Genomic DNA, 12721 nt, shown 5'->3' with positions numbered 1-12721 from the left:
ATAGCCCTTCATTAAACAATGGGGTGACCGGACATATTCAGCAGTGGGACTAAGAAATTGCAAGACTTCAGCTAAAGGAGAACTAGGTCATTTCATCTTTCATTTTCCTTTTCTCATTAAGAGTACAGCAGAACTTTCACTTTCAATTTCTACCTCCCATATTGAATTCATCAGCAGTACATATTTATATTGATAAAGGTTATGTTAAAGTCAACATTTGAAATATAAACCTTTAAGTATTTATGTTAAGGGCTATTCAAAAAGTATTTCCAAGGAAAATGTCTCACGCTAGCCAAAAACATCTAGTTGGTTCTAACAACTTCATCCATTCCAAGCAACACTTGCTTTCAAAAAATGTGGGAATAGATATTTATGCTATGGTTAAATGCCAATGCTATTAATGCAAGTTGTTAAGGTATGCTATGATATACAAAGACCCTAATCATGCAGTTATTTTATAGTTTGTGGACCTTTATATGCATGTGGACAGTTAAAGATGATCACAAATCACTGCTGGAGAGTCAAAACCAATCCTACCAATGGAACACTAATAAGTTTCATTAGGCACAGATGTCCCCTTGGCCACCACCACACCCCTGGTGCTCCACAGCTATGCTAACAACTTATCCAAAGTTTGTCAATAACCTGATAAAATTCTTTAAGAGAGATGTGCCATGAAATTACTATGAAAAAGAAAGTAATTTATCAGTTGTGTTGTGGCCCAGTTCCAGCACAGAGAGAGCTTTTATAGCTTGTAGCCACAATCTGATCAGGATGGTCCAGAAGGTTGGACCTATTCAGCTTGTAGGATGTCAGACTCAACGTGCGCTTATCTCAATCAACATTCTCCAGGGAAAGCAGGTGGGAGGCAACTTACTCCTGTCCAGCTGAGAGCTGCAGCCTTGGCAAGGAAGGAAGCCAGCAGATTCTCTGTGAAAACCTGATGGGAGAGAGAGTGGTTTTCAGAGGTGCCACACAGGTTAAGTGTCTTCCCTGAAAGGGCAAAAGGAAATGGCCTGTTTGGTCAGGGTACTTCATTGATGGGCTACAATGTCTGATTAGAAGAAGACTTTTACAGTTGGAGTTTTGCTTTTAAGCTCGTGCCCAGGCTGGAAAATCTTGCTAGGCTTCACTTCCTCAAATCCTCTCTTTGAATACTGTACTGTCTGAGCCAGTGGAGTCAGCCTTCGCACGAATCGTCTATCTAATTTGAACACTCTTATCTTTGAACTCTTATTGCTAAAAACCTTTCATGAGAAGTACAGCTATACTTTTCATAGAACATGAATTCTTGGTCACTACAGTTAACAGATCTTCACTGTTGATAGCCCAGAGTTACCACATGATTTAGAATGATGCTGACTCTTGATTTTCTATGCCTTACTCATGTAGCATGAGTACAATATCTACACACATGGGATTCCTCTGGACTAACTCTGGAATCTGTTTTGACTCTTGAATGTGATAAGTATTGACATGCATAAGCCTTGAGTCTTCAACCAAGATTAGAGGTTGGCTTAAACTTTTTGATGTATCAATTTGATCAAGTCATTGTTCAAGAACACTTAGGTTTGCTTGAGGAGGTTGAACTCAAACATTTATTCAGCTTCTTGCCCTTTCTTCCTAGCCATAGATATGTCAGAAAAACCAAGCTATTTAGATCTCTGACACATTTGCAGGTATTAGCTTTGGACTGTTCTTATAGAGCCTATGACTAATTATCATCAGCTATATAGTTTCTGAAGATGATAACCATTAAGCTTTTGACAGAAGATTTGCTGCAACAAAAATGTCTCCCTGATTTGATGTGTCCTGTGTCATGATGCCAGAGAGTGTGCTTGAAAGACTAGGGTGGTGTCAAAAGGTGAGGTAAGGATGGATGGATCAGTCCATTCCAGTCCATGATAATTTTGCATTTGTTCATTCGTAAGTCATAATTCATTCGTAAGTTCATTCATCCATTCTCCATTTCCACATCAGCCTGCAAGTTTTAAGACATGAACATTCATATTGAAAGATGAAAGGTTTTTTCACAAAAGGTATACATTTTTTATTAATTTTTTCCTAAAATACTTTAACTTTTATAGATGTCTTTGTTCCAGTTTGAAACAAGAAATTTTATTGTCCTGGGAAGTTTATTAAGGAAGGGGTTAAAAATATTGTAAATAAAATAAATAAATAAATTGTACCACAAAATTTGGGGAAATATGAAAACTTAAGATTAGACCTGGTCCTGAATCAGGTCAGTTAAACACCTCTGGCATCTCTGTGTTGAAGCCCAGTACTCACATAAAGTTAGAACACACCGTGTACCTCTGGGACACAGACCCCAAATTTATCTAACAAACACTGCAAGGAAACTGATTGAAGCAGCTCCCACAGGGGTGGGTGTTCTTAGCCATGGCTGAAAGTAGAAAGGCATAGTGCCTGACACAGCATGGCTCAGGACGAAATTGGATATTACTTTACAGATTCAATTAGTACATTGATTGTTTCAGGTGCAGGTTATGAAATCTGCCCCATCCCTCCAATTCAGTACACAGCCTGGTTCTGTTATCTGGGTATATCCATCCCACCAATAATGTCTGTCCTGTTGCCCAAACACCCTCCCTAAACTGATCATATGAATGTGACAATTGCTCAAGGCTATTGCACAGTCCTATCAGGGTCAGTTCAGGAAATGGCTCTGGAACTGAGTATCGGGAGCTCAGATGCTTGACTCTATTGTATCTCAATTAATACCAGGGAGATTGAAACAGACTTTTTTCCCTCATTAACTTAGAAAGGTTAACACAAGTAAAGTTTAGGAATCCCTGATCTGATTAAATTGTTTCTTCCCTTTTACCATGCTTCCCGCTTTTGTTTAAACTGCTTCATGACCTTGAATCTTTCAACATCAGAATCATTCGACAAATGAGTCCTGAAGAACAAATTTACAAATTAGTCCTGAAGTAGCAAAATGGCCGCGGCGCAAGATGATTTGCTCACCCAAATATTTACCCAACCGACAGATTAATTCCAACTGCTGGAATGAAGAGCTAAGAAATGGGACTGAGGTGATGTTCCTTTTGCAGCGGGCAAGGCATGTTCCCTCCCCATTAAATAATAGGCTTTCATATATATTTCATATATTTATTTTTAGATTTATTATTGGCTGCATCAGCCAGCTCAAAGACTCTCTAAATGGATTATAATCCAGGATGCAGCAATCTTTAGAGGGAACACACATATCAGGGGAATTTGTTGGTTGGTTCCTGTGACACAACAGCCAGAAGGGGCACCCATTTGATGCCGCCTACATTTTTATGCCCCTACCTCTTCTTTTTCATCCCCTTAGCATGCTGTAGTATTTAGTGCATGTCCTTTTCAATTTTGTTTTGTTTTTAAACAAAGAATTGTAGCAGTCTCTTTTCTAGCAAGGTTGCTCGTTAGCATATGGGTTCTAATGATGTTCATCCAGGCTGAGCCAAGGTGAAACCATTGTATGTGTCGCAAAACTAGAGCATGATTCATCCAGCATCAGTCTTTTGAATGTCTCAGTCAATGGAATACCAAAAGACAACCTCAGACTGAATCCCGCAGATGGTGTCAGTAAACAGCCCAGGTTCTGCAATGGATAGTGTGTGTTCGAGTTTACAATTGTTCGGAGTCCCACTTTACTAAGTAATCGACTGAAAAGCCATGGGTAAAAGTCCCCCCCCCAACACACACACACCTATTTCACACTGTCATTAATAGTACAAAATGGAATAGACCCTGCATTGGCCACTCAGCGCCTTGGAAGAAAAGCAAAAGCAAATATGAAAAATTGGTGTGTGAGTGTGTGTGTGTGTGCGCGCGCGTGTGCACATGAGCATTCACATTTTAGAATTAGCAGGATGACTTCTTTCCCAAAGGTTTCAGTGGCTGAGATGATGAACAGAACTTCCTAAATTCCAGATTAAGCCACAAAAAGATCGTTTTTAGTAGAGGCCTAAAGCTTTGCCAATGTTCTGTTATCCTTGGTATAATAATTTTTCAAGATCCAGGCCAATTCATTTAGGGGTGTCCTGGCAGTACAAGAATTCCTTAATCCATAAAAAAAAAAGAAATGCAGAGACTAGATTCTGTACAGAAAGCTTCTCTTTATTTAGGAAACCTAATGCTTAATCCCCAGTGGGTAAGTGCTGACATTGAGAATGACTCTTCACATGCTCAGAGACTCCCTCCTCTTTAGACACAGAGGGGAAGGAATACTAGACAATGCATATGGATGTAATTGTATTTTACATTTAAAACCAATTTCTAGTGCAAACTCTGGTACCTGACTGACAAGTTGGGCTATGCCTCAAATCAAAGGTTGACAGAGACATGCCTCTGACTCCCAAGAAGCCTGTGGCTCTTTGGATGACAGAGTGGGGTATAAATAAAATAAACAAACAGATAAATAGCTGGGTTTTATAGTCTTAATTTTTAAAAACACTTTCAGATTTTTCAACTCTGTGAGTGTGTATGTGTAGCAGGGGTAGGGTAGGGTTATGCATCTGCAAAGTATTGCTAGTTGCTGAAATGCTATTTACAAAATTCTATTATCTTCCCAGCAAGGTCGTTTTGTTTAACAGCTGAGAGAGAGAGAGGAAAATTAACATAGTCTTGCGAGTGCCAAGCAGACTACATAACAGCTTTGCACTTAAAATAAACTATCATCAACACATAACAAGCATAAATAGTTCTCTTGACAATGAGGATTGTGCAAGCTCTAGTGCCAGGCAGCTCAGTACTTCTCCAGCTCTTACTGCGTGTGTGCGCTCGCTGGCTAGCACTCTCTCTCGCTCTATCGGACACACACTGCTAAAACAAAAGAACATGGTATTTTCAATGGGATGCAAAGCTGAATGCACATTTGGATATGCATCAATTAGAGATGCAAGAGACATTTATTCAGTTCTTATTTTAATACAAACATATCTATTTTCTCCCCTTTGAAGCAATATATGAACTGAAACTCAGCACTCCTTTGAAATGAGTGTGTCTCAAAAATTGGACATGGATTGCCCCAATCAAAAATTGCATTTATTAGAGTACATCAGTGCGGAAAGTATCAATAATTCCTGACAGATCCTGATATAATTTCCACCCAACTAGGCTAAAAATGTTACCCTTTGCACGTCCACTCAGAATTAACTGCTGCTTGAATCTATGGCATTATCTCTAAGCAGGTATAGGATTGTATCCTTAAAGTATTTCCATTTGTATATAAGGACTGTGTATGTTTACCCAGAAAAAAGTCCTACAACTCCCAGCATATCCCAGCTAGCCATACTGGGAGTGCTCTGTGGTACCTAGGTATTCATGGGATTGCACCCTAAGTCTACTTTCTGCAGCAGGAACAGTTTTGTCTGCGGCATCCTAGATTGGTTCAGTCTATTCTGAGGTTTTTAGGACACCCGGCTGACATGATTCTGTTCCCTACCAACAGGGGTACCTTTGACAGAAGATATGAGGGACAGAACCTGAAGATTTCTGCATACAGAGCAAACGCTCCTCCACAGAGGTATGGGCATCTTCACTGAAGCTCAACTTCACAATTGAGATTCAGAGGCTGTTTGCCCAGGGTTCCTCTCTGAAAACAACAAACACCCCACCCCCTGTATTTATGCAAACAATAGTTTTCAGGAGCACTCTGTGCTGGCTGTGTTTCAGCCTGCCCTGGAAACCCTGTAATACTCACATAATGATGCCTTTTCAGATACTGACCACTCTAGATTGTTGTTATGTGCCATCATTTAATCTCCAACTTGACGACCCTGTGAATGAAAGCCCTCCAATGAAAGCCCTGCATAGCCTGAAGTGCCTGATTCTGCCTCATCTTGGAATTTAAGCAGGTTTGAGCCTGGTTGAAATTGGGATGGGTGACTGAAATGTTGCGAACCACCCAGAAAACTTTGGCTATGAGTGGTGTAGAAATGTAATGTAACAACAACAACACATGCATATTATCTCACAGAGGGAAAATAATGTGGCCCAAGCTAGTCTGGATGCTTGAAGGATATTCCTAATTCATTCCATTTGTATCCCAAATTGTATGCAGCTTCCTACATGAGATGGTAGTTGTACAGATTTCCTCAGTGCAAAATGAACCACAACAGATAATGCCAATGCATTGTGAAAAAGAGAATTTAAGACTCCCAACCCTGCTACATTCCATTGCAGTTAGAAACCCTAAAGAAAAAAATTAAGAAACCAATGTTATGGTATCCATCTATTTTGAATGCTACAAGGCTCTTAGATCAGAAAGCTGAGTAGTTTATTTCTGTCTTAACTGGATGTGTGTGTCCAGATATATATATATAACTGGATATATATATATCTTCTGCACAAATCTCACATAGCAACTTACACTTAACTTTAGTTCACATCAGTACAAGATCATGTTGTTATAACACAAAAATGTGTTCATTTCACTACTTGGCTAATAATATAAGGACTACTTCATGGAAATTAGTGGTGTGACTATATTGCCTAACAGTCACATGCATATGTTTCCAATCCAAACTAATATCTTACTATAAAAAAAACCAAAACAAAACCTCAGTCTAATTATTCACTTATCAGAATTCCTTGCTAGTGAAGAAAAAAAAAAAGCTCAAATAAGAATTTCAGTCTACTGTGTAGGCTGAAATTTTAGTTTGGCCATAGGCAAGTAACTATCTTTTAACCTCATTCTCCACCTGTTAAAAGAAATATTATTGCCTGTGATAAGCTTAAATAAAATCATGTGCTATATACCTAAGCTCAAACCAGCCAAATTGCTTTTTTAAAAAAAAAATGCTAGAACATTATGCCTTAGTTTAAAAAAATCAAAGTGTTGGAATATTTTCTCTCTGAATATTATTGTCAGTACATTCCATTAAAAACCTTTAAAAAGAAGAACAGGGTTAGTAACTGAGAGTTCCTGGGGCAACTCTGTTCCCCAATATATACATTTCATATTCTCCATTTTCCCTTTACATCCCCGCAGTTTGTCAAAAACATCCACCTGAAGCTGCAAGGAAAGGGAAAGTGTGCAAGGGTACAGTGGCTTCCATCTGTTCTGGCACCTTCCCTTACCTCCATCACAGACCTACAGACTTCTCTCCCACCCTTCTCATCCTGCTGGCTGAGGGTGTTTGGCTCATGCCCCCAGGTGAAAAAGGCAGTAATGGTGTGGGGGAAAGGTGTAGTCTGGCTAGGTAATTACTGAGCTCTCAATAAGCAGCTCACTACACACAACCAGAAGGCTCTTTGGTGCTCAGAAGAATTACTCTAAACAGAATGCATGAGGCACTACACTAGCTTTTGTGGAAACTGTGTTCTTAGGAAAGACTCCCCTGGCAAATTTTAATTTCTGTTTTCTGTGGTGATAGTCTGCTGTGATCTGCACAGTGAAATAGTATACTATCTTAAGTATTAAGTTACTGGGAAGCTATTAATATAGAATATTGCTTGTGTTTCTACTAGGCCAGATGATGTTTCTTTAGTAAACATTTTGTAAAACGCAGATACATCTAGGGATGGATAAATCTCTCAGTTTTGCTTTTTCCCAGATTCATGTTTCAAATCTCAGAGTCCTGCCCCTCTTATGAAGAAATTTGTGATTTTTGATACTTTCTTAAATTCCTTAACCAACCCTACTTATATTACAGATAGAGACTAAAGTTCTTTTTAATTAGGATCATATTACAGACAGAAACTAAATATTCCTTTTAATTAGGATTATGGGGAACTGTTGAGGACTGGAATTCTACAAAACAGCAAACTGCTACATCTTCCCTGAACATAAATTTATCAGTACTATCTCATGAAATAGCAAAAAGATCCCAATTTTCATCAACAGAGTTAACTTCTGCATTCAGCTACCTTCTGATTGCAAAGATCTACCATATGTGTTACTCAAGACATTATTTGACCCAATTCCCCCGATTAACAATCCACAGGGAACAATCCAAATTGTACCACCTTTTTTCTGCTGATGCCATTATTGCAGCAGGGTGAGCTGCTCTTTCACTGGTAGAGTCTAAAGAAAAAGGCTTCTGGATCAGAGACTGCATGGGAATCTGATCCTGCAAATTCAGGATCTAATTCCAGTTCTGCCCATGTGTTCGCATTTTGTGGTAAAGGAGATGCACTCTGAACATGTTCAGTGTCCATTTAGGATTGTGATGTCCCATCTTCTCAGATACTCCTAGTCATTACAATTTGCACTATCATTTGAACACATATTATGCATTCCTTATGAACAAAGCAGTCTTTAATGGAGTGAGCTCCATTAAAGAATTGCAGATGAGTCGTCATCAGTGGTACATTGTCTAATGTGTGACCCTTTAACAAAATTTTCTCAGGGTAGCTCAAGCATCTCTTTCCTTAGACTGTTCTCAGAGGGTGACCAGAAGCAGAAGAGGAAAGCACTCTTGTACCGTTAACAAATTTCAGCCACTGCCATTTTCCCCATCTCTCCCTGCTCCTGCCCAACCTGACAAGCCTCTCCACGAGAATGCCATCTTCTATGCAACTATGAAATGAATGCTAACCAAAGGTGCTCTGCAGATAAAAAGAGACACTCCCCCCATGCCCACCGCTCCTGGTGAGGGCCAACTTTTCAGAAGTCTCAGTATGCCATTCAGGCACCCTGCCTTCATCTCCCCACTTAAATTCCATCTGCCAAATAGGTCTGCTCCACCTTGCTGCATGGGTAGCTGACCCTGATAATAAAGGAAAAGAAGTGTTGTACTCTCTTCTAGTTCACTGCTTTAAAGAAAAAAATCAGAGAGATGGCCATATATGCTTAAAAATGAAATGAGGAATCCACATGGAAATCTTTAAAGACTGGTCCTGGGTCTGACGCGGCTGAAGAATATTGTTTTGCTCTGCAAAAGCTTAAACCACAAGAAATCTCTGAAGGTTCTAAGAGGACACAAGACCTCAGTCAAGTTTGCTTCTGATCTCTGTACTCACATTGAGGTTTTTATAATGTATATTTATTGTCGATTGCTTTACAAGATTGTTTTACCAGTTAAAATGGCTGGCAGCAAACTGGATTTCTCCAAAAAGATCAGCTGTACTGCCCAAAGAAAGCCGGAAAGCAAAACAAAAGGCACATCCTATTGCAATTAGGGGTAGCTGAGACTGTGTGCTACAGTGACAACAAAGACTACAGGCTTGGATATTGATTTGCTGCAGCGAATGCGTTCTATTGTCTGACCTGCTCAGGGCCAGACTTAATCATTATTACATTTAGAAGATTTTGAAAACAAAACATAACAAAAAATGTAACACAGAGGAGAGGGCAAGGTTACAAATAACTTACGAGACTAAAATCTGCATCTTTGTTTCTGCGGAAAAGCAAATGCTTCAAAGCTAAATGAAACTGGCAAAATGAACATCCGTATGACCTGATTTATGTGATTATTTAAATGCATGTCTACAAAAGCCTCTTCTATTCTAACTTTATAAGTAAAGTTTTTGGGAACTGAGAAGATCCTTATTTGACTTTTCTGGGAGCCCAATGTTTTGCTACTTCTTTCCCTTTTTCTTTTTCACATTGAGTGGCACCTCCAGTTCTCCCAGCCTTTCTGAATCTGCTGTGTGCAGCATTTCAATAGCCGCTTCTCTGTGAGAAGGGGGGGAGGAGGTGATCTCTGGGGTCAGGCACAGATCCCTGTGTTGGTTGATTTTTCATATGCAACAGTTGTTTCTCAGAGCTGGATTTTCTTTAAAAAGCCAAACCATGGAAACTCACATGCAACGACCAACTCTGCATGTTCAATGAAAGCCTGGGAGACCCGGCATACAACAACACAATGTACAAAATCTTGAGAAAAATCTTTACATATAGCTCCCTCTAGCTTCACAGCAGAGCTTGCTGAGAGCAGTTGACCTGGTTCCCTTGTAGCTTAAATGAACTATCTTTGGCTGCAATGTAGGAAGGGAAGAAATTTGTTCACCCTATTCCAAACCACCCCAATGTTGTACTTTGAAAACATTATACCAATAAAAGTCAGTTTAAAGTCATTCAGCATTTACTGGTATCTAAAATTTGCATTTCTCCAACAAAAATAGATAGACTAGGGAAAAGAACTTTCAGAATTTCACTATATTGGTAAAATAGTTCCAAAATGTGTCTATCAGGCAAGAGTGCATACAAATTGTTGTTAAGAAGAAATGTGCACAAAAGTGTTTATGAGTTTATATGCATTTTTTCTTTAAAACTGCTAATAGTTTGAGATGATCTAAATTTAAGATAGGAAAAAGGATAAATTTTGAGACAATGCAGAAGGAAAACTGACAAATGCATCTATCCTGGAGAGTGCTGGGTCTTTAGACCACTCTCTCTCCTCTATACCTGCAGAGTATGCTGCCTATCAAACATAAAATATAGTGCTACCCTCAACAGCACTGATGCGGTACTACTGTGCTCCTTTTTGCAGGGTTGATCCCTACTGCCTCCCCTTTTATAAATTAAGCACTGCTAAGGCCAATTTAAAATAAATTGTGTCAGAAATGCAACTGGTAATAACTGAAAAGGACGCTTCAAAGTTCCCAGGTATTGCTCTTGCCTACCCACAGGTTTACTAAGCAACAAGTAACTGGATTATTTTGGGCCTGGCAGTTAAACAGTAGAAAATATTTTGTGTTCAGAACTGATAGCTTAGCTGAGCTAAAAGTTGTTACCTACCATAGCTTTTCAAAGAATTCACGAAGCAGCGATTTTACCTACAAAGTATATTCTGGCATTCGAATTCTCTCTTGCAGTTGTGTTATTCTGCAGGGAGACTGCAATTATGATAGCTTAGCTCAGGCGACAAATGCTCCGAGTGGCTAGGGCTGCATTTGGTTGGCTCAGTTCAACTTCAGGAAAGTAAAAGCCTGCAGCACCAGAGATGTAACTCTGCATTTCTCTAGTGGCTTCTTCCTTACAGTCTGCGAACATAACTAAGGATGCCTGGATTAAACACTGCATTTGAGCTTCTTTTTTAACCAGGTAAATATTAACTCCTACCTTCCAATGAGTAGCTCTCACATGCCATGGAAGAACACATAAAACTCCAAGGTTATGCAGTGACTGCCACCAGCTGCTAGATCTCAGCTTTACCCACAGCTACGGGGTTTAGCCTTTGTTCAGGATCTCCATGGGAAGGATCCACACGCCGTAGTGAAGAGGCAGAATCAGAAGCAAGCTCTTGATTTGGCTTGCCTGCTTTTCCCATTAATTCAAATCCACTACATCCGTCCAACCACACTCCTTATCCACCAAGTACAGCCAGGATCTGTCCCTCATCCTGGGCCCATGCATGGGGTGGGGGGTTAGGGTTAAGGTACTATCAGAACTTGCGGATGAGGAGATGGATTAGCCTGACCCATACTGAAACTATGTGGGGAGAGAAAATAAGATTGTATTTGAGAATATTTATCATAAATATTCTCAAGTGCAATGCCTGTGTCTGCTTTTGGACAGAGGCTCTCTTTAAGGTGGAGCCTGCGAAAGGAGGCCATGACCAGTTGCTGCAACTGGTTGAGGCAGTTCCTTTTGCACCTCCTCTTTCAAGAGTGCAGGGCCTCTCAGGATAGAAGCCTCGGCCTCTGACTAAAGCCCTTGGTCTTTGGCTCTGAAGACTGGTCTCACTGTGAACAGCTGGAGAAAAGAGTTTTCATTTTGTTTGCCTCAGATGCCCCATTTGCCTGCCGGGAAAGGGTGTAGATACCAGCAGATCTGGGAGACCCCAGAAATGAGCAGTGGTACCAGAAGACAGCAGCCTGGGAAAAGATGAGCATTTGTAAACTTCACCTGCTCTTTTTTAATTGGTGCAATGAACATTTTAACATGTGCCTGGGAAGTATGAATACTTCAGAGTGCGGCCATTAGTGCGGTCATGGTCAGGAAGATTAACAAGTCAATTGAGGGTTAGGATTAGTGAAACTAGAGAGCTTAAACTTATCCTCTCTTCTGGCTCTTCCTCAACCACAGGGCTCCTGGCAGGTCTGGCAGTACTGCTGTATAATGCCAGGTCAGTCCAAAATAAGGCTGTATGTATGTATGTATGTATGTATGTATGTATGTAAAGCTTTTCCAACCCGTCCACTACAAACATCTTGGGACGGCTTGCAAAAAATGAGTAGAATAAAACAAACACCAGAGCATCAAACACAATTTCTCATCCAAGATTTAACTGTGGATAGAATGACTGACCAGGTATGCATTAGTGAGACCTAGGTGGGGAAATGGAGTGGAGTTATTCTGGTTGAGCTGATGATTGCCAGTACATTCTACGTAAGCTTGAACAAAATACATAGAAACAGAGCGAGTCAGAAGGGGTCTCCTGGGCCATCTAGTCTGACCTCCGGCACCAGCCAGCTCCGCTCATGACATGCCCACCATGTGCACATCCAGCCTATTCTTGAACACCCTCACTGATGGGGCCTCAACGACCTCTCATGGAAGCCCATTCCACACCCTCGGGGTCCTGACTTTCAGGAAGTGCTTCCTGGCATTCAAACGAAACCTTGGCTCCCTGAGCTTTGCTCCGTTGGAGCGCATCCTGCCTTCCTCTGCAGGGCAGAACAGGTCTCTACCCATCTCCGTGTGACACCCCCTCACATGCCTGTATGTCACCAAGAGATCCCCTCTCAGTCGCCTCTTCTCCAGGCTGAAGAGACCCAGTTCCCTCAGTCTCGCCTCATACCCCATCCCCTGCAAACTGGCCAC

At 40.6% G+C, this 12721-nt stretch overlaps 1 protein-coding gene across 7 annotated transcripts in view; it reads right to left on the bottom strand.

Moving 5' to 3' along the window:
• ERBB4 (erb-b2 receptor tyrosine kinase 4) overlaps positions 1-12721 on the bottom strand; it is a 935345-nt gene that overhangs the window by 810306 nt on the left and 112318 nt on the right. For 6 of the 7 annotated variants that reach the window (XM_044432044.1, XM_044432045.1, XM_044432049.1 and 3 more), the window contains exon 2: positions 878-940. The exons of the other annotated variant lie outside the window; for it this stretch is intronic. In XM_044432044.1, coding sequence (XP_044287979.1) covers positions 878-940 — 63 coding nt within the window. The remainder of the gene's footprint in view (positions 1-877; positions 941-12721) is intronic. 7 annotated transcript variants of the gene reach the window in all.

Source organism: Varanus komodoensis, unplaced genomic scaffold (genome assembly GCF_004798865.1).
Source record: "Varanus komodoensis strain SLA01 unplaced genomic scaffold, ASM479886v1 scaffold23, whole genome shotgun sequence".
Taxonomy (NCBI): domain Eukaryota; kingdom Metazoa; phylum Chordata; class Lepidosauria; order Squamata; family Varanidae; genus Varanus; species Varanus komodoensis.
The sequence above is the reverse complement of the archived record's forward strand: the minus strand, read 5'-3'. Positions and strand labels throughout refer to the sequence as shown.